The 26,396-nt window shown below is 40.1% G+C and overlaps 1 protein-coding gene across 3 annotated transcripts in view; it reads right to left on the bottom strand.

Annotated features, from left to right (window-relative positions):
- Nucleotides 1-26,396, bottom strand: part of KIF13B (kinesin family member 13B) — a 117,587-nt gene that overhangs the window by 39,454 nt on the left and 51,737 nt on the right. For all 3 annotated transcript variants that reach the window (XM_072330953.1, XM_072330954.1, XM_072330955.1), the window contains 19 exons: nucleotides 26,191-26,325; nucleotides 24,571-24,683; nucleotides 24,016-24,127; nucleotides 21,819-22,031; nucleotides 18,817-18,927; nucleotides 15,917-16,051; nucleotides 14,065-14,195; nucleotides 12,814-12,900; nucleotides 11,588-11,778; nucleotides 10,418-10,628; nucleotides 9,349-9,511; nucleotides 8,272-8,418; nucleotides 7,642-7,791; nucleotides 6,852-6,980; nucleotides 5,400-5,570; nucleotides 4,156-4,313; nucleotides 2,669-2,801; nucleotides 1,665-1,811; nucleotides 107-136 (listed from right to left, as the gene is read on the bottom strand). In XM_072330953.1, the coding sequence (XP_072187054.1) occupies nucleotides 107-136; nucleotides 1,665-1,811; nucleotides 2,669-2,801; nucleotides 4,156-4,313; nucleotides 5,400-5,570; nucleotides 6,852-6,980; nucleotides 7,642-7,791; nucleotides 8,272-8,418; nucleotides 9,349-9,511; nucleotides 10,418-10,628; nucleotides 11,588-11,778; nucleotides 12,814-12,900; nucleotides 14,065-14,195; nucleotides 15,917-16,051; nucleotides 18,817-18,927; nucleotides 21,819-22,031; nucleotides 24,016-24,127; nucleotides 24,571-24,683; nucleotides 26,191-26,325 (2,667 nt within the window). The remainder of the gene's footprint in view (nucleotides 1-106; nucleotides 137-1,664; nucleotides 1,812-2,668; nucleotides 2,802-4,155; nucleotides 4,314-5,399; nucleotides 5,571-6,851; nucleotides 6,981-7,641; nucleotides 7,792-8,271; nucleotides 8,419-9,348; nucleotides 9,512-10,417; nucleotides 10,629-11,587; nucleotides 11,779-12,813; nucleotides 12,901-14,064; nucleotides 14,196-15,916; nucleotides 16,052-18,816; nucleotides 18,928-21,818; nucleotides 22,032-24,015; nucleotides 24,128-24,570; nucleotides 24,684-26,190; nucleotides 26,326-26,396) is intronic.

The following is a 26,396-nucleotide window of genomic DNA, read 5'->3' as shown; positions in this document are numbered from 1 at the left end:
CTGTCTTCAGAGGAAAAGTTTTTGATGTATCAATGATAAAATGCTGACCTTCCTTCACTGTGTTTTAATCTGAAAGTATCCAAGTCTGTAATAAGAGAAATTTTACCTGGTAACTGTCCATTTCATCCTCTTCTTCCTAAGTCAAAACACGAAAAACCACATTAATAACGTTTTCTGACAGCAGGAAACACATTTAATGCAAAGGGTACTCCTACTTTAAGCAATGTTACCCATCATCTGTAACAGTCTGAGTTTAGCAGTGACTAGAGAATTAAACAGCGATGCCCCAAAGATTTGCTGCTATCAGCAGCTTGTGACTGAACACAACTGAAAATAAATGTGAATTTCACATGAACACAGCTACTAGAATTCAACATATATGGAAGAAAGAGGAATACTTAAGTAGCCCTAGGAAAGAAGTAAGTATTAAAGCAGTAACAACTTGAAACCTACTGATCCTGGATAGCAAAGAAAAATCTGTTTTTCTACCTGCAAGATTTAAATATGAATTTTACAACATCTGACATAAAGGATTCAAGGCAACTTTGCTGTAGCATATAGAGGAAACAAATGTAAGAATTTAAGCCAGTTGCTGAGGAGGTGGAATAACCGCCTGCCACACCAGCAGCCACAAGGCAGACTTCAGATGTTTTGATTGCCACTATTTTCTGATGGGAGACACCACCTTTTGTTGTTAACGTGCATCACAAGCAGACCTGTTTGCACTGAGAGCAGGCACAACTGCCATTGCTGCACAGGGAATGGAACAGCAGCAATGGCTCCACTCCAAAGTGATTTCTTATCTATTTAAGTAACAACAAGCCACTGGAGCCTTCTTTTGTATCTTAGTAATGAAAGCAAAAATCTAGCTAAGCTAAAATTAAAAAGCCATATAGAAGAGGCATTTTCTGAGCTCAAATTCTTTAGAAAATCTTTCACATTCCACAGATACTGATTTACTTGAGATACAGAAATGCTAATGAGGGGACTAAAAATCCAGATGTTCAAGTCAGAGAGCTATTGTAAGCAGCAGAACTAATATAACGTGGTTTTCAATAGCTCTTTTCCATGTGGGTTGTCAGCGTCAGAGGCAGCTCAGGCTCTTCCTCAAGGGGAGCTTAAGTCCCTCCTCTTGAAAGAACCGACTACTTTGTGCTTTGCCAGTTCTGTCTGATATGGCACATTGTCACACCTAACACTTGAAGTAAAATCTACTGGACAAAGTCCTAAAGAATTTTAGAAGCTTTGGCTTTTTCTTTCCTTTCTTGAATAGTGTGCCAAGGGTGTTTCCCATCATTTAAAGCAGCACAGCCCTGAACAGAGCCAGAAGGTAGCATTCCAAACAACATTTTTGTCACAGAAAATGATTTTTGATGAAGAGGAATGTTTTCTACAACACTTTCTGAAAGACGTGCACTTAAATTATCCTTCATAAGTCATAGTATCACCTGTCAAAACCACTCTGACAATTCTTTTTGTTGCTTTATACGCATACATAAATCTTCCTAGCAGGTTAAATAACAGCTTCCCTATCCCCGCTGCAAATCAACCAAAACTCTAAAGCAATGCAGCTACCTCCAGCTGTAACAAACTTGGGGCATAACCTTAAGCTTTTACATGTCTTGAAAATACTAGTAGCTTATAAGACATATTCAGACTCTTACCTGATAAACTTCGGGTACTTTTTGTGACTTAACGTGTTTTATTTGAACACAACCGATTCCAACAGACAGTATTGACTCCTCCATCAGTGGCAAGGTCCCCGATTCCTGCACAGATCTGACTTCAACCTGAATTCTTCGAGATTGCCCCTGTCCAAGAGAACAATTTGAAACCCATGTCAACAATAACAAGAGTATAAAATGTTCAAAGAGAGACCTCTACTGGCAGTCATTTGCAAGCAGCACTTTATTAAGCTCTTGTGAGTACTGTAATCTCAGTGACCCCCCTGTACAGGAGATACCCTTTGTGTTGCAAGCATTTATGTTTACAGGTTTCAGGTATTCATGGGGAAAACATTCAGCATTCAGCAATGCAGTTCACTTGTTTTGAAAATCCTTCAGAACATGTAGCCATAGGACTTTTAATGCTTCTGAAGGCAGGAAGTCGGATCTTACCCATTTCACTGTTAGAAAACAGTCTTATTTAGTGAGTCACTGAAGTTTAAGTGACCTTTTTCTGACTTTGGCCTCCTCGACTTCAAATTCCTGCCTACCTGCTGATGCTATCAATACTGATCCTCAATAAAATCCATAGGAAAAATCAAAGCAGCTGGGAAGCTGAGAGGTACAGCCTGTATCTAACTTCCACTAATTCCTGGTGTTACTTTGGCAATAGCTTGTTGCATAAAAATGTTAAGTGTTCAGCTGAGCATTAACAATGTAATGCACATGCAACTCAAAACAAAATGAATAGCTGGCTGAAAGCATCAAATAAGGGGGAAGATTGGACTTCAAAAAGTTTCAGGTAAGCCTCTGATCATCTTTACATAAGAACTTACACATATTGAGTTTCAGAAAACACAGAATGACTCCACATACACAAGATCATACTCAATGTCTAAGCCTGAGAGCAACTTGGACACCATCCCTCTGTCCACACAGAACAGAGCCCTCTCAGCTTCCCACAGTCTCTATTCACAACTGAAATACTGCACGTGCCACCTTACCTGTCTGAGCTGAAAGATGCCTCCAGTGCAAACATCCTTGGCAGGAGTCACCTCAACGGGGCAGTATTCCCCATTCTCATTCAGCTCTAGAATTTGAACCCAGAGCTCTACTTTTCGGGTTACTTCACTCCACCTGCAAAATACATCAAATGCTGTTTCTTTCTTTCTTTTTCTGCCAAAAGAAAAAGAGAAGGAAAGAAAAAGAGAGAAGGGAAAAAGGGAAAGAAAAAAGAAAGCCCAACTATTGCCCCTGACCACAGACTGGAATTGAAAGAACACTCCCATAGATGCTGTGTGTGATGGGTTTTAAGCTGTGCTGATAAATTTAAAAAATAATAAATTTTATGGACAGCCCTTTTAGTCAACCATCAGAAATGAGCCTTTTCTTCACTGTGCTACGAAAACCAGTTCTATTGTATTCTAACATTGAAACTCTGGTCTCAACTACCGGATCTGCAGAGATCCAGGGTTGTTGATGGCAATCAAATCCATAGGGAAGACAGACAAACGAAATGACATTGTCTCACAAGCTTTCAAGACTGAAGGCTCCTTTCTGACCTACATCACACCACTGCCTTCTCTCAAATTCTTGCAAGAGCTTAAATTCTTACCGCCACATTTTAGTAGCTCAAAATTAAGAAGGAGGGAGGTACTGCTGAGCTACCAAACGTAACTACTTCATAACAGACAACTTATCTTTGCCATATTGTCCTGATTTTTCTCCTAAATTTTCCCACATATGCCCTAATATTCAACATGTTCAGCAAATTCTTAGGCTGGAAGTAAATAGAAGGGGAAATAACTTTCTATTAATTAAGTTTCAGAGCTGTATTCCAGTAGGAGGAGCAAAACAACTTACTTTTAAGAAAATGCTACCAAGCTTAGTTTGGGGATGTCAAGTGGTTGCCAGTAAAGAAATACACAGCCCTTCAGTTTGAAGCACTGTATTACTGCAATATTTACTCTAACTGAAGCAATTAGTCATACAGCTCTTTCAGTGGAAGCATTACAGTGATAATACTTCACGTCCAAAAACAAACAGGAGTCTAACCCTGAATAAATACATCACTGTACAGTCAGAACAACCATCTTGCTGTTCTAGACATGATAGCTCTTTCTGGCTCAGATCAGCATAACAATATAACAAAAATTAATCAGCTTATTATTTTCTGCTCCTTTCTAAAACACTACCAATGTACATTGGCTTATTTTAAATAAAAGGAACTTCCAAGTCTTTTGAGTTTGGCCACTTCACTTCAGAACAGAGATGAGCATTTCTCCCTTTTAGTTTTTAAGACCTACTGACACATCACATGATGTTCTCCCAATAGTCTGTTTCTAACAGCCTAACAGATATTGTCTCAAACACCTTTTTTCTTGTGTGGTTCAAAATTTGACAACTTATCTCAAATCTCCTTCAAAATTAAGCCCTTCAGACAGCAGTTTTCCAGATTTTTAAAACACACAAATCTACTTTCTGTATTTACCTGTCTCGAAGGCTCCGTGTTTTGGCCTGAATGATTCCCAAATCCCACAGGGTTGGATTTTTGCGGTCCCCGCTCTGCTTGTGCCCATATACTTCAATTGCCAGAGCACCATCGTAGAGATGTTCCATGAAGTCTTCAGAAATATTTACAGAAAACTCCTGCAAGTGACAAACAGGTTAACAACGACTGTCACCACACAGCGCTGACTTAGGCTTAGAGACTTACTGTCTTGACTTTAATACAAGGATGTAGTAAAGTTACCCTAGTTTCCAAGACACAATGTGAAGGAAAGGAAGAACTGTTATCTCGATTTGTAAAATCAGCAGGCAAGGTTTGCTTAAAAATACAATTCCAGAACAAGCTGTAAGATGGCTGCATCCAGTTCCAAGTCCTGATCCAAACTGTAAAACATCTTATATTCTAAAACTTAGAATTAAACTCCAAACTCATCAGATGGTTCGATATCTACTTTACAAATGAATGGAATTAACTGTTCAGTGTAATAACAAATGAGAGGAAGAACATGAAGAAAACTCAGGTGATTGTCTGGGATTAATCTAACTTGACTTCTGACATCTCAGAAAGGGTTGTTAAGCACTGGAATAGGATCTCCAGGGAGGCGGTTGAGTCACCATCCCTGGATGTGTATAAAATCCATTTGGATGTGGTACTCAGGGACATGATTTAGCGGAGGGCTGTTAGAGTTAGGGTAGGATGGTCAGGTTGTGGTTGGATGTGATGATCTTGAAGGTCTTTTCCAACCTGAACTATTCTATGATTCTAAGATCACCTACTGTGGATGCCTCCACTTAGTTGCTCTACAGCCTGTTCTGATACACTATCTAACTTCAACAACTTAGAGATGAAAGGCAGCAAGTCCCAGTACTGCCCATTTCTCTTCACTGATGTCAACGGAGAACAATGAGGTCAGATGTAGACATATACTTAGAAGGGCATCACACTTCCACTCGTACTCAGCTGCATTTTTCTCTGAGTAAACTAACATAAGTCTCTGCCAAACGGACTGCCTTCCTTCATTAATCTACCTCACCATCTTCAGTGATTTTCATACAAATGAATTGTGTATTACAAGGACAAGTTCTTACAAAAAATAGCATTAGAGTATCAGCCTCACAGAATACAATAATGAGAGTAAACATGCAACCAACAGTATTATACAAGCATAAGACTGCTTTACCTGCCCATAGTTCTGGTAATAAAGTAGAAAAAATATATATACTTACGTTGCAATGATCAAAGACAACCATGCACCGTGGCTCCTTGCTGATGGGGGATAAAGAAGGATCCACCTCAGGTGCAACATTAACTGGATCCAGCTGATCCCAGAATGTGTATTTGCAGAACACAAAGTTGGAGAGGTGCTGTGGCAAACCTGTTGCCTGGAGTATTTTAATCTAGAGAAAAGACGAGAACCAAAGGAAAAGAACTTATCCATCAGGATTAAATTCTCTTGATAGAATTTGGAGGTTCATTCGGTAGAACAATGTTCTTCTGTTCCCCTGCAACGGATAACTGAGAAGGTTTATTGGGAATTAAAGCTTGCTAATGCATTTCTGCACTGATAATCCACTGTATTTTGAGCGCATCACCTGGAAATGGCCACTAGATGTCAGCAATAGCATATTTTTGGGAATAAAAACCAGCACCGTGAATTTTAGAAATGCATCAAATTATTTCAGTTTAATGGAGAGCTGCAGCGAAAGTTCTAATTCAAGAATATAAGACTGATCATATACTTCTACCAAAGTGAGCTCCCTTATTCTGCCAGTTCTTTCTTTGAAGATATTTTTGTCCTTGTGTTGGAAATAATATTAGAACAGCCCTGACAACACGAAAGTAAGGCACGTTCCCCCACCCATTTCCTTCTTTAATGAACAAATAAACCCACAATGTTTGAATACATCTGTTCTAAACAAAGCCATCGCATCAACCACATTTCAAGTAATACATTTTTATTTACCTCTCTGTCATATTAACGTCAAATACGTCAGACTCCCTTTAGTGCTTTTTGCGTCCTTTATTTACTCCTATCTGGAGCTATTGGCCTAAGTTGCATTTTACTACCACAGAGAATTCGCAGTAGGTCCTCCTTGCTCACTTTCTTTTCATTATTAATAATCAAAACACAGTTGTATATATTTCACAAAATATTGAATATTTAGTAAGAGAAGAATGGAGAGAATGGTTCACAGAACAAAGGAAGTTTATCAGATTCTTTGACTGCTTTTGAATTAGATATTACAGCTCCAATCCCAGCACACAAATCTTCCATGTTTTCTAAGAATACAATAAAACTGTCTGGGTTAAGATGATACACACTTGTATATAAATACAGTTTAATGAATACCTTCAGACTTCAAAAAATCGTGGAGACCGAAGTGAACAAAGACCATGAAAACTAATACAGCCAAAGTATTGAACACTGTCCATATCACACAGCTAAATGACTGTCACTTTTTAATCAACCCTGTAATATCAGTACCGTTTCATATTATTTATCAACAAGTTTAGAGTCAGAACTCTCTCCGTGTAGCTGAATACTGGAACTGAACATTACACACAAGGTTACACAGAGATATCTAATGTCCAGAAGTCGCTGCACCAGGGATTTTGTTATTTTAAGACGGGATGAAAAGACAGGTTACTCACGAGGTTGGGGTATATCTGGAACTCACCCTGCAGACAAGTTTTCTCTCCTGAGTGTCATTTTCATTGGGAGAATCGGGACTATCCTCACCACCAACCAGCCTTTCGTCTATCTCTCCACTCACTCGAACAACTTCAACGTGGAGACGACCAGATACCTGATGAAAAAGGAGCACAAATGATGCATGTGCCAGAGAGCAGTGACAAATCCGTCCCTTTTCAGATAACTACGACTGATGTCTCCAGTCTGCCAGCAGACATTTTCTTCCTTTCTATTGTCTTTCAATGCTCATTTGTAGCAGCAGATAAAGAAAGCTTGGAGCAAAGACTGTTGCTGTAAAGGAGTTTTCTGTTTTAAAAATCATCAGGCACTAGAGGGACTTTGGGAACAGCATGCAGCAATTCCACTCATCATCCCATCAGTCTCTGGAGAGTCTGCAAAGTGCATATGCAAGGCACAGAGTGCACACAGAACGTTTGCTCTAGCTGTCTTTGAAGATTTTCTATTGTATTATATTTAACAGCCTTTTATGAGCAATAGTCAGTGAAAGACAGTAGACCTATAGCTTATACTGGTTCTAATATGTATTTTGGGCTGCTTCACTTTGGAGGGTACACACAAAGCTTTTGTCTTTCACAGTCACTGTGTTGGGATCTAAAGCCTCAACAATTCAAGTAAGGCATGATGGGACTTGCACAGTCTGTTAGCAGAGAACTTGTGCACAAGAAACTGGAAAATATCTACCATATACTGGTATTAACATCCACAGACTGTAAATAACCAGTTGAGTACGGACAGATTATGAAAAAACGACAAACCTCTCCCTTCTGATTGATGATTGGCACAGCATATTGTAGCTTCACATCATAGAACAGGCACTCAAGAAAGACATTGGCTACTCCGATAAGGCTGTGGTTCTCCTGCTCATCGTAGAATGGATCAGCTCGTCTGAAGTAAGCTCTCATCACCTTAAACCAAAAGCAGAAAAACTTAAGAAAAATAAACTTTTCACGACAGTTTTCCAAGTGTTGCAAAACTAGTCTAACAAGAAAAAGGGACACAAACAAGAAGCCAGATCAGGACATGAGAAGAATGCAAACATTATTTTAACTTCAGACAGAGTATTAAGGCCTGTCCTCAACAAGTTCTCCAACACCATCAGATTCAGAGAAGTCAGCATAAGCCCCAACTCTGGTTTTGTTTCCTTACTGCATTGAGCTATGCATGCAGACAACCATCAAAGTGACAAGGGTTAATGAAATGCTGAAGATTGCTTCAGTACTAGCAAAATAAAGGCTAAGAGAAACCGTTACCGCTGCCTTTTCCCTCCCTCTCTCCACACCATTCCTCCAGAACCAGACGATCTACTTAAACAAACATCTACTTAACCAAAAAAATGAATAGGAAAATAATTCTACTGGCACAGTACTGGAGTAATTCTTACTTACAGGGTTGTCTTCCTCACAGTCTTTCCACTCCTGGTAAAGATCCCTCATGTCTACTAATCGATTCTCCAGCTTTTCCAGTGACCAGATCTGTTTGCCCTTCCCTTTCCTTCTCACCTGAATAGCAGGCTCACTGAGAATTGCACCTCTCTGAGAAACAATTAAAGAGAGATCAATGCAGATCCTATGTCACAGCAATGAAAAACAGTTTACAAACAACAAAAAAACCGAGAACACTTCTGCAAAGTTTGGACTGTTCTGTTTTTAACACAGCTTAATGATTCCAGTTTAAGCATGACAGCCTGAATTTGGCTGTCACAGCACAGTCACATGCAGTCTAACTGCCATGTCTCATCCCAGCCACAGGCAGCAGTTTCTGTGGATGTTCACCTTAGATAACTGTTACAAATAGGCCTACTTAGGCATTTCACAAATATCCCCAAGTTACAGCAGCCTGTAAGTTCTAGCTAAGGCGAATTTCAACTCCTGAAAACACTTTATGGGGGGGAAATGCATCACAAGGCTTTACTAATGTCCTGTTTCTGGACATGCCACAAGACCACAAGTAAATAAGTAAACGAGAGAAACTTCTAAAGGAACAATTCTAATCTTAGGTTAAAATACATCTACTTTACTGATGAGGATTGCTTTACTATCACTAAAATTTTGAGCTGGCTTCAAGAACAGAAAGGATAAGACAGCTTAGGTAGCCAGTCTGCAACAGAGAAGTCTGTGTTTGGTTCCTTCCTTTCAAGATATCTGGAAGGAATCATCCAAATCCCCTCAGCTCCAGCTCCTCCCTGTACAATGGGGATGTCAGCAATTTCTCACCTCACTACCATGATGCAAAGGCAGATGCCTATAAGGTGACAGTAAACACATTTAGTAGATGGATTCTACATGGATTTTATCACCATCCACATGGTATCCATCTATATGGACTTTGTCACTCTGAAACAGAAGCAAATGTGAGCTCCAACATCGATGCAAAATATCTAGACCATTAGTCAAAATAATGAATATGGATTCCAAGAGGCAAACTACATGAACAATGTTTTAGTTCCATTATGATTACATTACCTTACTGTTGGCATTAAGGCTTGAAGCTGGGATCTGGAGGGTGACTTTATACTCTGTCCTCTTGTCCAATTCTTCTCCAATAAAATTGGCTTCTCTCACATACAAATTGGCTTTAACAATTTGCTCTCGCAGCTTTCTCAGGCTGTGGGTCAACATTTCTTCTCTAAAAGGCAATTTGTTGCAGGGAAAGACAGAAGAAAATGGCATTTAGGTATTGAAACTGACTGCAAAGCACAGGATCACTTGACAGGGAAAAAGTCAATACTCAGCTTTTTAACACAAAAATTAGGCAAATTAAATGCTATTTCCTCTTGGAAAAGAAGAGGTTGTCTGCATGAATTCAGTAGTATGGACATCAGCACACTGCCAGCTCTGGAGACTTCTCCATGCATCTGCTGAACAGTCAGTACTTACATGGCTTATCCCAGAGCTTTCCCAGAACAGATGTGGATGCTCCATCTTACAGAGGGAGATTTGTTCAGACATCATGACCCACTCTCTCACTGGTCTCCCTGGCAAATGTATGAGAGCACCAACTGTGTAGTGCAGGAATCCAGCACCACAGAATATCCGAGACAGACAGCTAACACCTTGTTGGACTGCCTCAAGTACTTTGCATTTCAAAAGATGCTCCTTAAATTAGATTTGTGTTTCTTCATTGTATCCTTTACCATACTCATTGTTTTAGGGAAAGTTTCATCTTCCTCCTGCAGCTGCTCCTTTTGTCAGTAATGCTGGCAAAGACCATTCAGAGGAAGAAGATAATATACTCAGTGCAACTGTCTATGAAGAGGTAGAGCCCTGTGGCTCTTCTGTGATTGTTACACAGCTCCTGCAGTGCTCTGGATCTAAATATTTTGTGTCACCCTCTCACTCCCTTTTCTTTCTGCCATCTTCTGTCTACCAGAACCTGCCCAGGTCAGACACTTTTATACAAGTTAGTAGTAAGAACCATCTTCCAGCAGCTGTCATGAATTTACAATGTGTAATGCAATTTAAACCTTGCAAAATTAACTGGCACTAAGGAACTTGAAGTGAACAATCCTGCTGGTCAGATTTGATTACCCACCTCTCCTCTGCCCATTGCCGTAAACGCTGTTGAGCACTGGGAGAATGAAAGGAGAACCTGTCCATGCTGCGGAAATGCTGCTTCTCTGGAGACAATCGCCTTCGTAACTGTTCCAGTTCATGCTCATACATAAGTCTCTGCCGTTCAAGTGCAGATCTCTTCTCCTCTTCGTGCTGCTGCTCCAGGCTTTGCAAGATGGACTGCATAGGATCTAGGTAGGGATTGAAAAATAAAGAAGCTAGAACTTCTGGAGTCAAATATCTAGTAAGCATTAAGTTAAAAGGAGGGAGTCAAGTAATGAATATATGGCAGAGCGGGGACCTGTCCCAGGTTCTGTACAGATGTTCTGTACTGCCTTGGGCAAGGCACAAATTACCGTGCCTTCTTCATACTTCACTTCATATAGGCCTACAGATATCCACGCCAGGAGCTGAAGTGGCCAGTGAGACCCACTGTGAAGAATGTACTAGACAGTAAACATAGTGATATATCACATAAAAGAAGGAAGAAATTGCATTTCTTTGTAAGGCATATTTTAAAAATGCTGCTGAACTATGGAGCAAAATAAAGACCCACAGAACAGAGTGGGTGAATGATTTAAGAGAACTTGGAAAAGATCAGTCCTAAAAAAAACTACTTCTGTCCCAAAATAATGCCAATTCAGGGCAGCTATGTAAGACATGTAAGACCACAAGAACTAAAGAACATAATTGCAGAGACAGGAATCACTGCAGTTAATGCCTGAGTGAGACATAACACATGAAAAATAAACAGCAAAGCAAAAACATTCTGATTTGAGGCTGCAGTTCCACCAGCATTCCGGTTTCAGCTTTTTCCTCACCAGGAGCTGCCAAACAAAATATTTTGTGGCGGTGTTTTTCCCCTCCAGTGCAAAAATGACTACAATGAGTCATTCACAAGAAAATTTCTCCAGTACGATGCTACAAGGGAAAAAGTTGGTGCTAAACATCCCCTGACAATATAACCTCATATTCACAGAATGGCTTGAATTGGAAGGAACCTCAAAGGTCATCTGGTTCCAACATGCCTGCACTCAGTCAGGAACCAGATGAGGTTGCTCAGGGACCCATCCAACCTGGCCTTCAAAAACACCCCCAGGAATGGGGCATCCATCTCTGCATATTTCTAATAACTTCTGTTGCTTCTTACCATTACTACCAAGTGCCTTCATAGTGACTTCCATCTGGGCATATTCATAGCTGAAGTTAATCTCACTGGACACTTCACTGGAATTGTCTCCATCTACATCCAGCTGCTCAACACTATTACTGCACTTCATAGAGTTCTCTCGCTCCTCATCCTCATGATCTGATTTCTTTTTCTTCTTTGGCAAATTCAGCCTTTAGAAACAGGGAGAAAATCTTAAGCTAACACATGGTCATCTGTGAAACAAAGGGTTGCTTAAAAAACACATTTTAATTAAGCAGGTTATCCAAATCAGTAGATTTTTCCCTTTAGAAGTCTGTTGATCTTGTCTGTTGATTGCAAGCATAATTTTCCCCATAGTAAACAAGGGACTTCAAGGCAAACTAATTTACATTACTCTCTGATAATGCAGAGTACCTGAAACCATTAATCGCATAGCTTATATAACTGTTTTTTCCCACACCAAAATAATTTACAGGAAACAAAGAATAGAAATAACTGTTTTTAAGTACATGTTACTCTTAATCATATTCTTGAGTATTATAGAGGCAAGTATAAAAGAAAACTATGTTTTAGACTATCATTTAAATCCCCTGATTTTTAAGGTACTTCAGACCAGCCACAGAGGGTCTCACACATACAGTCCTACACAGAAAACCTCTGCCAGTGCTCCTGACTGACACAGGAAGGTCTGAGGTATGTCTGGAGCTGGAATGCCAGGGAACAGAGAACACAATGACCTTGTAAGACCGAGATCACTGTATAACACAGGCATGAAATTGATGCCAAATCCAAAAGGCAAACTATTCAACTCAAGCCTTAGGTGTGATACATTCATCAGGGTAAAAGAGAAAGTTCTTAGTATTAACATCATGCCAATATGTGAAACACTCTTAGTTACTGAAACAAATTAAAGTTAACATCCCAAGAATTAAATCTCCGCAGTGAGATAACATTACTGACAATGAATAGCAAGGTCTTCATCAGCAAGGTTACAGTCCCTTGAAAATGCAAGAAGTCAACCTACTGTTCTGCAATTAAAATTAGGCACAGTTGCTATGACATCCAGCATTCAAGAACACTCAGTCACCAACATTGCTTTCATATTCCCAATAAAGAGGAAATCACCCTCCTCTGTAGCCTGCATGCTCCACTCACATTTTTACTTTTACCATAAGGTGAAGAAATAACCTGGTTGAAACTTGCCATTTATTTCATTTCTTTTGTACCTGAAAAAGTGGTTGTTTCCCCATAGTATTCTGTCTCCATGATGTAGCTGGATAGGACCCGTAACAGCAGAACCATTCACAAACGTTCTGTGAAAAGATGAAAAGCTAAAGTAAAACTGTAACAAAACCACAATAGGAAGCATATTCTTATTCTGGTACTGCTTGCTAAAGCAGGAAAACAGGCTCGTGGATTACAATCTACTACAATCCTATGGCAGGGACATCTCCCACCAGCCCTGGTTGCCCAAAGCCCTGTCCAGCCTGGCCTTGGGTATTGCCAGGGATGGGGCACCCACGTATTCTCTGGACAGCCTGTGCCAGGGCCTCACCACCCTCAAAGTAAAGAATTTCTTTCTTATATCTAAAGAAACTTTACTCATCTATTCTGTGTCTTCTTTTGATTGTTTAAACTCTGCAGAATTCACTATGTTTGGATAGATCTTATGACATTTCTGTCTCAAGACATGGGCTTAAAAATGAGAAAGCAGGAAATAAACGTAACTGGAAATGAATTCTTCTCTAACTACTTTGAAATACAGACATATCTTTGAATAAGCCTCTGGAGAACTTCGGTACATAAACAGTTCAAAGATAATAAGCAAATTAGAGAAACTACCTCTATTTCAGAGTCAGATTAACCCCCAAAATAGGATCTCTCAAAATACGACAACAAATCTGAAGGGAATCTCAGGATGCCATCTCGTGCCATCTCACAGCAGGATCAAATAGGAACCAGGATAGAAGTGAAATTCTTGAATTTTGTGACTCTCGCAATAAATTACTGGAGGTGCTGACACTGCATGTCATTCTGTGATCAGCTTGAATATACCACCTGCTTTTCAAGTACTGCTACTTAATCAAATAAAGCAACAAATGCTTCAGCTGCTCTTTGCATATCAACAGATTTCCTAGAAAATTAATTCAAATTTTGATAGAGTTAAATCTACACAGCTGCAAATCAGTGTGTATCTACTTGCTGAAAGCATAAGCAATTCACACATCCTCTCTTTGAAAACTTAGATTATAAATGCCATCACTGAAAGAAATCTCTTCAGAATGAAATATGTGAGCTGACAGAAGAGTAGATAATAATTCAAACGAAACCTCAAGCAAAATACAAGAGACAGAATTTTCTTACTTCCTACCAACTGGAAGAGTGTGTCTTTTCAGTTATCTTTTTGCCCACTAATAACCAAATACGAGATAAAACTGCAATTATTATACTGCAAGATCTGTGCCTTGTTCCTTTACCTAGTGTTTTTTTGAGGTGTTAACATAACCTGCCCTTCTGGGGTGATGTCTATGATGCAGTGTTCAGGAAGAATTCCCATTCCACATAGCTGGATATCTTGAGAGTTGTCCGATCCTATTAATGTGTGCTCCTGGGAAAATTAATTCAGACGTTAGCAATGGGTTGCAAAGTTTCATTAGTGCTAACACAGCCATTCTCCTTCTGGCTATAGCTTCCAAATTAACTTCCAAAATCTAAAAGCTGTTCAGTACTTCCTGCAAAGGGAAAAAGGGGAATGAAACACAGCACACAAATCCTCACTATGTCTTATAGCAACAAGTAGGGAGCACACAGGAAATTTCACAGCTAACAGATACATCCAAAGATGAAGAAGTTTCTATAATTAAACCGTAGAATTCAGTGCCTCTGGATGTTGAGTAAGCCAAAAGAATAAAGGATTTCAAAGAGGAATTAAGGCAGGTTCACAGTGGTTAGAGCCAGGGCTATTACACAGGTTCCATTTAGATCATCCCCTGGCTTAGTAAATCCCTGAAGTACTCGAGGGACAAGGAACTTGGCAGAGGAAGGAACAATCTAATGTGCTCCAGTTCATCTATTTCTTTTTGAGGCATCTCTAAGCATCTGTAAGCAATTGCTGAGGAGTAGATATAATAGATAAGTGAGGCAAAGTTCTTATTTGGAGCTTTCATAAGAATGAACACATCAAAGAGAACGTGGGCAAGACACTTAAGAAGTCTTCAGCGTGTTCTTGTTATGTGTTCTCAACAAACACCACAGAGGTCGGCTCTGCTTCAATAGTGGTCAGTGCTGATTTAACAGCCTGAATCACAGTCCAGACACCTACAGGCAAAGCACCTACAGTTCCTCTCCCAAGATTTCAGCTCAGCTATTTTGTCTTTTTTTTTTTTTTAAGCAGAGAACGCAATGAAAAAGTTTTCCTTTGCCCTCACTGAGATACCACAGAGCAACGATAAGATGACTGATAGGAAAGAGGATCACAGACAGACTGAAACAAAACCATCTTCCATCCCCACTGCTAATATGTGGCTGCTTTGAGAGTTGCACACAGCACTTCAAAGAGAACGATTTAATGTGAAGCTCAAACTGCCAGAGCTTTTGTGCTGCCAGCTTAGTAGAATTTGTGTTCTAAATATGACTTTAAAAGAGCTGCCTCTCATTTCTCCTCCTGCCTCCAGATCACGTCTGTGTGGTTTGTTAAAGTAGAACAAACTGCCCAGCTGTCATAGTGCAGAGTCCAAAAGCCATGTTATACATTTCCTGCTTAACATCAGTAACGGGCACCATACATCAGAAGTGCAAAGGCAGAACAGAACCTGGCTTTCACTCCTGGTGAACTGCATGAAAATTTCTGCTGTACCAAAAATACATTTGGTAAGCTGAAATCACTACTGGGAATTTTGTTTACACTTGTGGCAGCAAGCTGACTACTGACATGGCCAATCTCCACACTAATCACTTCTCTGCGTAACGTTTTGTGACATTTGACAAATGGAAGATAACTTGTAAAACAGAACACCTCTACATTTCTTTAAATATATAAATATCTCCAGAGTTAGACTCAATGATCCATATGGGTCTCTTCCAACTCGCCATATTCTATGATTCTATGAATATATATATACATGTATATAAATCCCAAACCCTCCTCCGTGACAGAGATCTATGTTTGAAGTAAAGAGGTCATATTCATACTATTTTAAATGAACCAGCGAATAGCACATATAGCTTCAGATATACAATATAATAACACACACTGTGCATCTGTGTCAATGGCATTAAAGTCCTTCTTCTGTCAAAAAAAAAACCCAATACATCAGCATTTGTTTTTACCTTTAAATAGTAGACCAGGAGTTCATTGAGAGCTGGGTCTGCATTCAAATTAACCAGGAAGCACTTATTATCCCCAACTTTTATTCCAGAAGATTGAAGCGATATGCCCAGGCTTTCCAACTGTTTCTGACGCTCCTGTAAGAGAGCAGCCATAAAAAAATCAGGCTGATTGATGTTCAGTCCCTAGGAAACACATCCCTACCTGCCAAAAATGACAAGGCAAAACGAAGAGCAGCTCCTCCTGAAAAAGGCAGCTCTTTCTTCTGCCATAGATGAGACGCAAAAGCCTGAGTTGTATCAAACTTTACAGCAGGATGTCTGTAATTTCTCTGGTCCTTCTGCCTCTGGACTCGGAGTGCCATGTGCTGTGGTCTCACACAGTTGTATCCTCTCAGTGTAAAATGACAACAGCTGAAGGCAGCACACTGCTGTACTGTAGGAGCTTCTCCATGACCTCACTGAACAGCAAGCACTACCACAAAGCCATCTCTTCAGCCCTTTATTTTCTCCTTTGAGCTAAAAAGCTCAAAGTTAAGTCAAGTCCCTGCCAAATCAAGTTCCATGTCTATCTTTTATTCCTCAGAAATCAAAACGACCAAAACCTGACAACCTTCTATTTAAGCGATGCAAATAACACTTCCTGCTGAACAAGAACAGTACCATTTTGGATGATGTTTTGTTCTTGTCAATGGACTTCATAGAATTCCACAACAAAGCATTACTGTGCAAAAAAGTACATCTTTCAAAGGGAAGTGGTAGGGTGAAGACTACAGCAGGGAAACAGGAACATTAAGCATTTCTGTCTTACAGAGAAAACAAAACAGAAAGGGATTCTTGCACAAAAAAGAAAAAGAGAAATGAATACTGAGAATTGATCCAAGGATCATATAGAAACTGAAAGTGAAATGAGACTCCCGGTCCACAACAGCAAACAAAATAAAAACATGGGAGGTCCCCCAGGGAATTACTAAGTGAAATAAAAAATGGGAGAATAACACAAAGAAGTAAAAAATATGAGAGACTCACAACAGCTTTATTTGTGCCACTGAGACTTGAAAAAAATATTTAGTAGAGATTATATAGGAATGATGGAGGGAAGTTCATTTTGACCCTGAACTTTACTTCTGAGTTGGCATTGTATTCAAAAACTTACCATGTCATAATTTTGAGTATAATTCTTTGTTCAACATCAGAGCTTTATCTGGTATAACCAAGATTAAAATTGCAAAGAATGGCACAACTCCCTCTTCATTTTCTCTACCCTTTCTTCCCACACACTATGAAACCAACAGTGTCCTTGAAAGGAAAATTCATGTGTGTTTGTGAGACAGAGCAAAACAAAGAACAGAGGAAAACTGCAATGTCATGTCAATGCAATGTCTCTTCTATCACCAGTGCCAGGCTCTGATGTTTGCATCATTCCGTACCATCTAAAGTCACAGATAAAGAAAGGAGACCTTGGCCCATGGTCTAAAACTCACAGGGTTCACTTACAGAAAATGAGCCAGTTTCCATTAACTTCTGACCAATATCTGGTGTTGAGTAACTGAAGAATCAGAAGTATGTCAAATACTCTGTGAAGACGTGAAATAATTGCCTTGTCTTTAAGGCTTTGAACCCTTAATGTCCCTCCACCTCTACGAAGTGCCTCTTCAGCAGTTCTTATTCTTCATGAGGAGCCACCCTTCTCAAAGATTTACGATTACTTCTACATTCTACCACTAAAATTTGTCAGGCAGATGGTGGTGGAGGCTGGATAGGAATAAAATCACACGACAAGCCATAATAGAAATGCATTTAGCCTTGGGTTCATGTATGCCTGATGATGATGTGAGAAAGTTCCTTCCACTGGCTTTCAAGTGGAGCTGTGACTGCACAAACACTGGTCTTCATCCTCCCTCTGAACAAACCTCACTTCCTCTACAGCTGCAAGGCTCAGAGCAGGTTGAGAATTGAGATAAAGAAGAGTGCCAAAGCAAGTAGCTGTATGCAAACATCAAGGCAGATTTATTCTGGAGCGTTGATCTCATTATTTTGATTCATCAACCTCCTTGCATACTCAGGGTTTCTACGCCTACAAACTACTGTGCAAGATGAGATCAGAATTATCATTATTATTAGATTTCACCCTTTATACAGAGGGTGCTCCATGGTATGATTTTGCTCTGAAAGCCAGGAAGCCCTCTTATTTGAAGGAACATTTCTTACAATAGATCCTTAACACTCAAGTCAAAGCCTATTCTGATCGTGCCATCTACAATAAGGGCTTTGTATTGGAGGCTCAATTTTCTTACAAGCTATTCATCACCTTTCAATAGTTCTCCCCCTTCAGTGTTCCCTACTGCAAATATATACATCAGCATTTGTGTTGTAAGAATTGGATGTGTCATGCAATAATCCTCGTGTCCTGCACAATTTTTCAGCGTAGCTATCATCTTCAATTATGTTCTGAGGCATTAAATAGGGGCGTAAGAGGTATTAAAACAAACAGGAATTCAAACATTCTATTTTTTAATATTCTGAATGCTCTTTGCCTTCGGTACTAAGGCAGTCTATACATAACCTCGCATTTAACATTCTCAATGCTCCATCCTTCATCAGAAACAGCAATTTTGCTGTCTGAAGAATACGAAATCCCTATAATCCTCTCATCCATGGATTTTATTTTTTTTCCAAATAACCTCTTAATTTGCATAGAATGACTATTTATTATTGCCATTCTAGAATTGAAATCTGGGAGAGAGCCAGCAGCTATCACAGGATTTAAATGAAGTTTTTCTACAAGGGCGGTAAGCTTGACCTACTTACCCATAACCGCAAGAGATTCAGACAAACAAAGGAAGCGAACCTATTGTTTATAAGCATTACAAACAGATACAGAAAAAGAAAAATCAGCAAACCTGTGCTATCTCTTCAGTTTTCCTTAACTTTTCTTCCCAAGTCACAGTCATTTCCTGGATCAACTTTTCTGACTCCTCCAATCGTTCTTTTAATTCTGGTGATTTCATAGCCTGCAGAAATAAAAGCAAAGGGAACAAGAAAGCTTATTGTGCTTTGTTTTTTTCATCTCGCTCTCACACAGATGGGGCAAAAAGGAAGCATATCATTACTCATCTCACAATGCATACTGAATCAGTAAGTAAAGGGTTGTTTTAAATATATATTGCATGTAAATGCAGAATCCATCAAAAAGTTAGTTTAATTAGCTTCAAATACAGATGCTAAAGGGAAGTTTATATACTTTAATGCAAACCAATTACACAATACTGGCAAATTTGCATAGGGATATTCAAATACAAGCTAATCTCATTTCTGTACCAATGAGAGCCTCCAGAAAGACTCGTATCTGAAACAATCTGTTTCCAGCATAATGCTGAACTGGATAAGCACAACCTCTAAATCGTAGCTAACATCTCAGTCCCTTTAACAGCCATGCCACCGTAATATTTTTATTGTCTATTTTGATATAACCTGATTTGGGATGCATTTTTTTTTCTTTCTATTGGAAAAAACAGTAAGATGTCTCCATATATGCATTTTACAAAGCTGATACAAAAGAAGGCTATGTTTTTACACTACATGTCTACTTCTGCCAGCCTCAGTACTTCTCTTTCTACACTATCCTGAGCAGTAATCTTATGGGCTTCCTAACATCATTATTTCACCACAACAATATGGAAGTGTTTGGATAGTAGGTATTTATGCAGTGCCCATCAACCCATCATTCTTCATTAATTCCAACAAGAAAAGATCAAAATGAGCGCACTTAAAAAGAAAAGGGGAAAAGAGGATAACGTCTTATTCTTCAGGGGAAAAAAAAGTCAACTGTCAAGTTCTGTTCTGCCATGGCTCCTTAGGAAACAAAAAGGACAGCGACATAAAAAAGAAGAAAAAAAACCCTACTTACTGACCTCTATATTTAGAAATGAGCTTTGAAAAGGCAACTCAACTATCATAATGAAGCAGTGCTTTTGTTCATGTTAAAAACGAACCATTATGCACCATTTCTGTAAGAACAATTCGATGGGCAGCAAATGAGACAAACTGAAAGGAGAACAAGAACATGTGCTTTTTGACCTTCACTGCGTAGCCTCTTGATAGCAAACTAAACAATTTTTTCCATGCTCTTTGTCAGTGCTGCTCAGATGACAAGTGGGGTGGGATCTGAGCACTTAGCAATGGAAATATTTATTACTTCATATTTAGGAAACACTACTTCATTGCTTTGGACAGCTGCCATTATTTTGGCATTAATGCTCACAGATGAAACAAATAGGGAGTACTTGCATTTCTCAAGAGTCCATTGTTCAGATTTTAGAGGAAATCTTAAGTCTTTAACATGAGATATCCTAAAGAAACTGATGCTCGATTATTGGATGCTCTGCACATTTGTTAGCTCAAATGAGAACAATCCAAAATTCATTAGAAATATGTAATATCACAACCAGCATTCCCTGCAAATCTCTAGAGGCAAATACTGTACAATGCAGAAAAAGATGTGATTACAACAGTCAGATTATATCAGCATTGTTTTGCCACTTTTGAGAACAGAACTCAGAATTATTCTAGTTCTTGGCCTTCATGGAATCACAGAATCACAGAATGGCCTGGGTTGAAAAGGACCACAATGATCATCCAGTTCCAACCCCCTGCTGTGTGCAGGGTCGCCATCCAGCAGACCAGGCTGCCCAGAGCCACATCCAGCCTGGCCTTGAATGCCTGCAGGGATGGGGCATCCACAGCCTCCTTGGGCAACCTGTTCCAGTGCGTCACCACCCTCTGGGTGAAGAACTTCCTCCTAAGATCCAACCTAAATGTCCTTGTCTCAGTTTAAAACCATTCCCCCTTGTCCTATCACTGCCCACCCTCACAAACAGCCGTTCCCCCTCCTATTCATATGCTCCCTTGAAGTACTGGAAGGCCACAATGAGGTCTCTCTGCAGCTTTCTCTTCTCCAAGCTAAACGAGCCCAACTCCCTCAACCCTTCCTCACAGGAGAGCTGCTCCAGCCCTCTGACCATCTTAGTGGCCTCCTCTGGACCCATTCCAAGAGCTCCATGTCACAGAATCACACAGAATCACAGAATGACCTGGGTTGGAAGGGACCTCAAGGATCATGTAGTTCCAACCCCCCTGCCTAGCAGGGCCACCAAACATACGCCTTTACTAGATCAGGTTGCCCAGAGCCCCGTCCAACCTGGTCTTGAACACCTCCAAGGACGGGGCATCCACAACCTCCCTGGGCAGCCTGTTCCAGGACCTAACCACTCTCCTAAATGTCCTCCCTGTACTGGGGGCTCCAGGCCTGGACACAGCACTGCAGATGGGGTCTCACAAAAGCTGAGTAGAGGGGACAATCACCTCCCTCTCCCTGCTGTCCAGAACACAGTTGGCCTTTCAGGCTGCAAACGCATACTGCACTTGCATTTAATCCATGCTGCCTTCATAATTTCATGGAGGAATCCATGAAGATATCCATAATATTGTCTAATGCCTGCAAAAGGTTCAGTTTAGAATGGTAAAAGCTTGTAAGCAAGCAAACAAGTATTATTAATGTCAACTCACATTTTGCAGGAATTAGCTACAGGGAATTCTTAAAAGGCCCAGGCAAAGCTCTACCCATAAATGGCACAATCTTTAGACCCCATCCCTACTCCTCCCTCTTCATCCTGCTTTCTGATCTATTAAAAGCTCAACTGAGTGTTTGAAGGGAACCTGTTATCTCATGTTATCACCCATACTTCAACATCAACCTGAAGCAAAATGGAAGCGGCGCGAAGGGAGATTTCTCGTAGGTATCACATGCCAACTTCCTGTGGCTTTTGCTTTCAGAAGCTCAATAAGTAAGTTCTGACAATGAGGTCTACAGGGCTTGGACACTATCCAAGGCAAACATTTGTACCTCTGCTTTTGTGAGCTGTTCTCGCAGCTTCTCCACCTCCTCACGCAGCTCCCGAATAATGCGAGCATTGGGGTCTTCGTTCACCACGGCATGATTAACGATGTTCTTGGCCCGGTCTGCATACCTGAGTGTCGAAAGGGTCTCATCGTAGTTGTCTGCTGCTGGACTTACTGTTGCTACCATGGCAGTCTTGCTGTTGCCACCAAGGCTGTCCTGGAACATGGACATGGTTATGAAGTTAAAACAGAAAGTTTGTTTGGTTTTATTCAACCTGTCAATGAATTTAGGCAGAAAATGATGGTTGCAAGTGGAATGGAGCAAACAGTAAAAGCAATTCTCAGAGCTCCTCAGCTGAGCTCCTCATTTCAGCATTAATATTTTAAGCCTTGTAAATCAAGTAACATTTTTAATTTCAATTCTCTTTTTTTCCACAGCACTCTTACAAGGGATCATACTCACGGAGCTCAGGAATGATCGTAACAAATTTCAGGATTCAATACATGCTTTATTTAAATTACTTAAAGATCTCTTAAACAATCCAGTTGGTTTTACTTCTGTAACCATTTCAGATCAGGCCCTTCCGCCCTACTCACACAGCTCTCAAATCAGAACCCAGTTATGTCAGAAATTGCCCTTTTGGAATTTGGTTGTCAGGAGAAGGGCGTGAAACCACATTCCTGCGAGGCAGTGTGTCAGGATATGGGGGAAGGAAAGACGCATTCCATTTGTGTACTGACTGCAAAATCACGTTTTACAGTCTTGGCCAGTCCAAAAACTGAAATGTTTCATTTTAAATTTTGTAGCGAATCTGCTGTTCTTGTATTGTCCTTTCTCTCCTCGATAACCCTTTCTGAGAAGAACCACGCTACTAACTTCTGTCTTTAATAACCCATGAAAGCTAGGTCACGCAGTGTCATTACAGCAATACGACTACATTAATTTGCTTGTCTGACCATTTCAATTACAAAGCACACACACAGCTTATCATTAGCCATCATTAAAACATCCCTTTAAGTATTTCATTAAGACACTTTTTTGCTGCATGATACTTAAAATCATTTGTCAACAGCCTATCTGCCTCAGTGGTCAGATAAGCATTGGCCACATGCAGCTGGTGCTGCTTCCCTGCTGCACTGCTAGAACTCTGCTGCCTGTGCAGCAGGAAAGGGGCTACGACCTCTTTGGGGAGGGAGCACAAATCCATTTGCACTGTGTTCTGCATAGTGACTACGCTGGCATGGTTGGACTTACAGGTAATGATATTTATAGAGAGGTCAAGCAGAAAGAACAGCCTTCTGGCTGCTTCCCACATTTTTTGCATCTGAGGAGCAGCCACTGTTTATTTCAACTTATTTCAATTCACATGCCTTGCAGGGATCTACTCCCTAACACAGAAATGTTTTTCCAAAGCATCTACCAAAAAGTTTAAAAAGCCCAACAAGAGCACAAGTCATTCAATGGGATTTCTCTCTGACCAGAAGCCAGGACTTATCTCCAACAGCTTCTGAAGACTTGAAGTGGTCTTTTAAGACCAACTGGAAGTTGGAAGAACAACAAAAAAAGAGCTTGCCCTTTAATTTGACATAGAGAAAACTTATGTTTAACAATTCCATTTTTCATTTAGACCTTACAGATCTTAACTCAAGGGCCATCACAATAAAGGCTCATAATTTCCCCCCAGAATTATCAAACAGTCCTACAAAGCAAGAGAAATCAATGCCCATTTTGCATGAATATATTGGCAAAATCCTCCTGACCTGTTCCTCAGACTAAGTGGGATAATGCTCTGCAATTACACTCTTCTGACAAAAGTGGAGTATATTAGTAAATATATTAGACCATTAAGAAAAAGCTAATAGTTTTAATCAAAACCTTCAAAGCTAACCATGCCAGTATGTAAAATTCAGTTACATGTGGCAGTAACCCAAATTAAATCAGCCCCAAGGTTCTGTGTGAAGTTGTACATGAAGTGACCCAGAAAAGATAAATTCCTTCTTCTCTAGGCCATAACACATCAACAGAAGACAAGAAATTCAGTCTGTGGAGGTACCAATGGCTTCTATCCAGCTACTTTTCCAAAGACAAGTATAATTAAAATAAAAAACAGAAAGTAAGGCAAAAGAACAGTGTTTTATTTCACTGAATGGGACTCTTCTCTCTTTTATTTCTCTTTTTAAAAACAGATGGAAGTACTTACTTTAAGTAACCAAGTGAGCACAGAATCACGATAAGGAACAAATTTGTTCTTGTTCTTGCCAGCAGCCTGATCTGCCAAGGCAGAAATAACCAGTCCAAGAGTTGTAAGGGATCTGCACCAAGAACACAAGCAGCCATTAATGAGTGTAAATATTCATAGGGCGAATGCATATTTAGACTGCCCCTTTCTCTCCAAAAATGAGCTCCAATGGGAAAACTTCTCATACAGTGGGAAAACTTCTCATACAGTTTCAACCCTTCTTTTCTCACAGAAGCTCAACTACTCATTTTCAATACATGTTTGCAGCCTTAATAATCATGCAATTATGTGGCAGTTGCAGGAACACAAGAACAGAAAGACAGATGTCAGCTCTTTTAAATAGGCAGAGACCTCATTCAAAATCTAAGAGTCCTGAATATAAAACAGAAGAGGAGAGAGAGGGGAAGAAGAAAAAAGGCTATAAAAGCTGACACTGATTTTATCTTGTTTCAGATACTACATTTAGCAGTCACAATCACAAAGGTGAAAGGAGAAGAAATAATGACCAACTCTTACTTGTTAATGTTGCTCCCTTCTTTCAGCCTGTCTCCTGCAGCACCAGTCTTAGTTGCCCTTTCACTACCTGCTAAATCCACCAGGCTCAGCTTGCCCACCTTCTCACCCGATGTCTGCAGAAAGAACCAGAGAACAGATATTTGTTCACCACTAAAATCAAGTTACACAGTTTGATGTACTTTCAAGCAAAAATCAAGCTTCATTTCTCAGTGTAGACTTGCTACAGCTTGAATAATATTGTGTGTTAGCTCACTAGCTCAGAAAACAGGAGGGTATGAAGTCAGATACACCATTACCCTCCAGACATCTCCAGAGGAGGGGAACATAGGGCGCATCCATCAAACATTAAAGAAAGAACAAGTGCAGAGAGAATGCAGGCCAGGGAGTCACAGCTAAAGGGTCTATGGGGTCTACAGTCTCTGCCTTTGTTTGACTGTGAAAACAACTTCCACAAAATCTTGGATTCTACATCAAGTTTCATCCCTGATTTTCAGTGAGTAGGAATGAACATGACAATTAGCGTAATGTATGAAAATGATTATAATTGCAGAAGCCTCCTATATCCTTAACAGCATCTGAGTTAACACACAGCATCTGCTGTGTTTCAATTCCGTGACAGATTTTGTTATAAATCCCCATTATTCCTTATCATTCTTGCTAATTATCTCATTTGACCCAGAATGGCATTCTGAAACACTCCATAAATTTCATGTAACAATTTACAGTCGAAAAGCTAACCTGGTCTTTGAGAACCACTTAGTTACATCATATCCTTCTCAGGATCTATTACTGAAGTACCTCAGTATCACGGTTGCGAAGTACTACACTCCGCTAAATGAACAGGGTAATTACAATCAATATGCTTTCAAAAACATTACTCTGAGCCTTTCAAAATACAATGTAAACATCAGGCCACTCTGAAATGGTCATTTCCAGGTCTGAAATAACCAGCAGACAGGACCAACTTGCATCCAAGCTGACTAGGACTACAAAAAATTCAGCATGCAATACTGCCACAGGAAAGGTAGAACAACAAGTTGTAGCAAACCAGGGAGCTCAGAATACTTTAGCTGCCTATCTGAAGGACAAATGGGAAAAAAATCCCAAACAGGGAACAAGGAAAACTGTCTGCATAAGAGGATTGCGGGAGACTGTGAGGTGAGGAGGAGAAGGAGTACTCTCAGTTGTTCCTCTTGTACTCCTGCCATCCATCTAAATGCTATGCATTTACTTTCTCCTCTAAGTCTGTACTACAAACTGCTGCTTAAAAGCATGTTCCTTCAGTTTAGATTCTAGGATTAGGAGATGCTTCCTCCACCCTCCGGCGTGTGTGTTCAACTCTGGGCCTGTGTTTCTGCTTTCCATTTCAAAAACTACATTTCATGTATCTATTAAAACTGATTTCCCTACATTTGATTGCCAGCACGTGAGCAGTACAAGGACTTTGCCAGATACGGTCACAGCTAATCTAGTTCAGTGCTAACAATGAGAATGGGAGACTACAGCAAAAGACCTTCAGAGATCTTTTCCACTCAACATTTCCATAGCCCATGAAATACACTAAAGCACAAGATGCACATCCAGATTTAACATTTGGACTTTATAACGTGTTTTACTTACCCCTGATTGCACATCATAGAGCGTGTGGGTGAGGATAATCTTGAAGACTGCGTGGGACCGACTGCTCTCCTCATTCATGTTGGTTGCGGCCACCGTGCGAGACTTGTTGCCCTCAGACATCAAGGACTCAATGTCCTAGACACAATTTTCACAGCCATAAGCACACCTGCATTATCATTCTTTTCAATTATCTACCAAAGCAATCT

This window comes from Excalfactoria chinensis, chromosome 3 (assembly GCF_039878825.1).
Source record: "Excalfactoria chinensis isolate bCotChi1 chromosome 3, bCotChi1.hap2, whole genome shotgun sequence".
NCBI classification, from domain to species: Eukaryota; Metazoa; Chordata; class Aves; order Galliformes; family Phasianidae; genus Excalfactoria; species Excalfactoria chinensis.
Note: the sequence above shows the minus strand (reverse complement) of the source record. Positions and strands in the feature narration are given on the sequence as shown.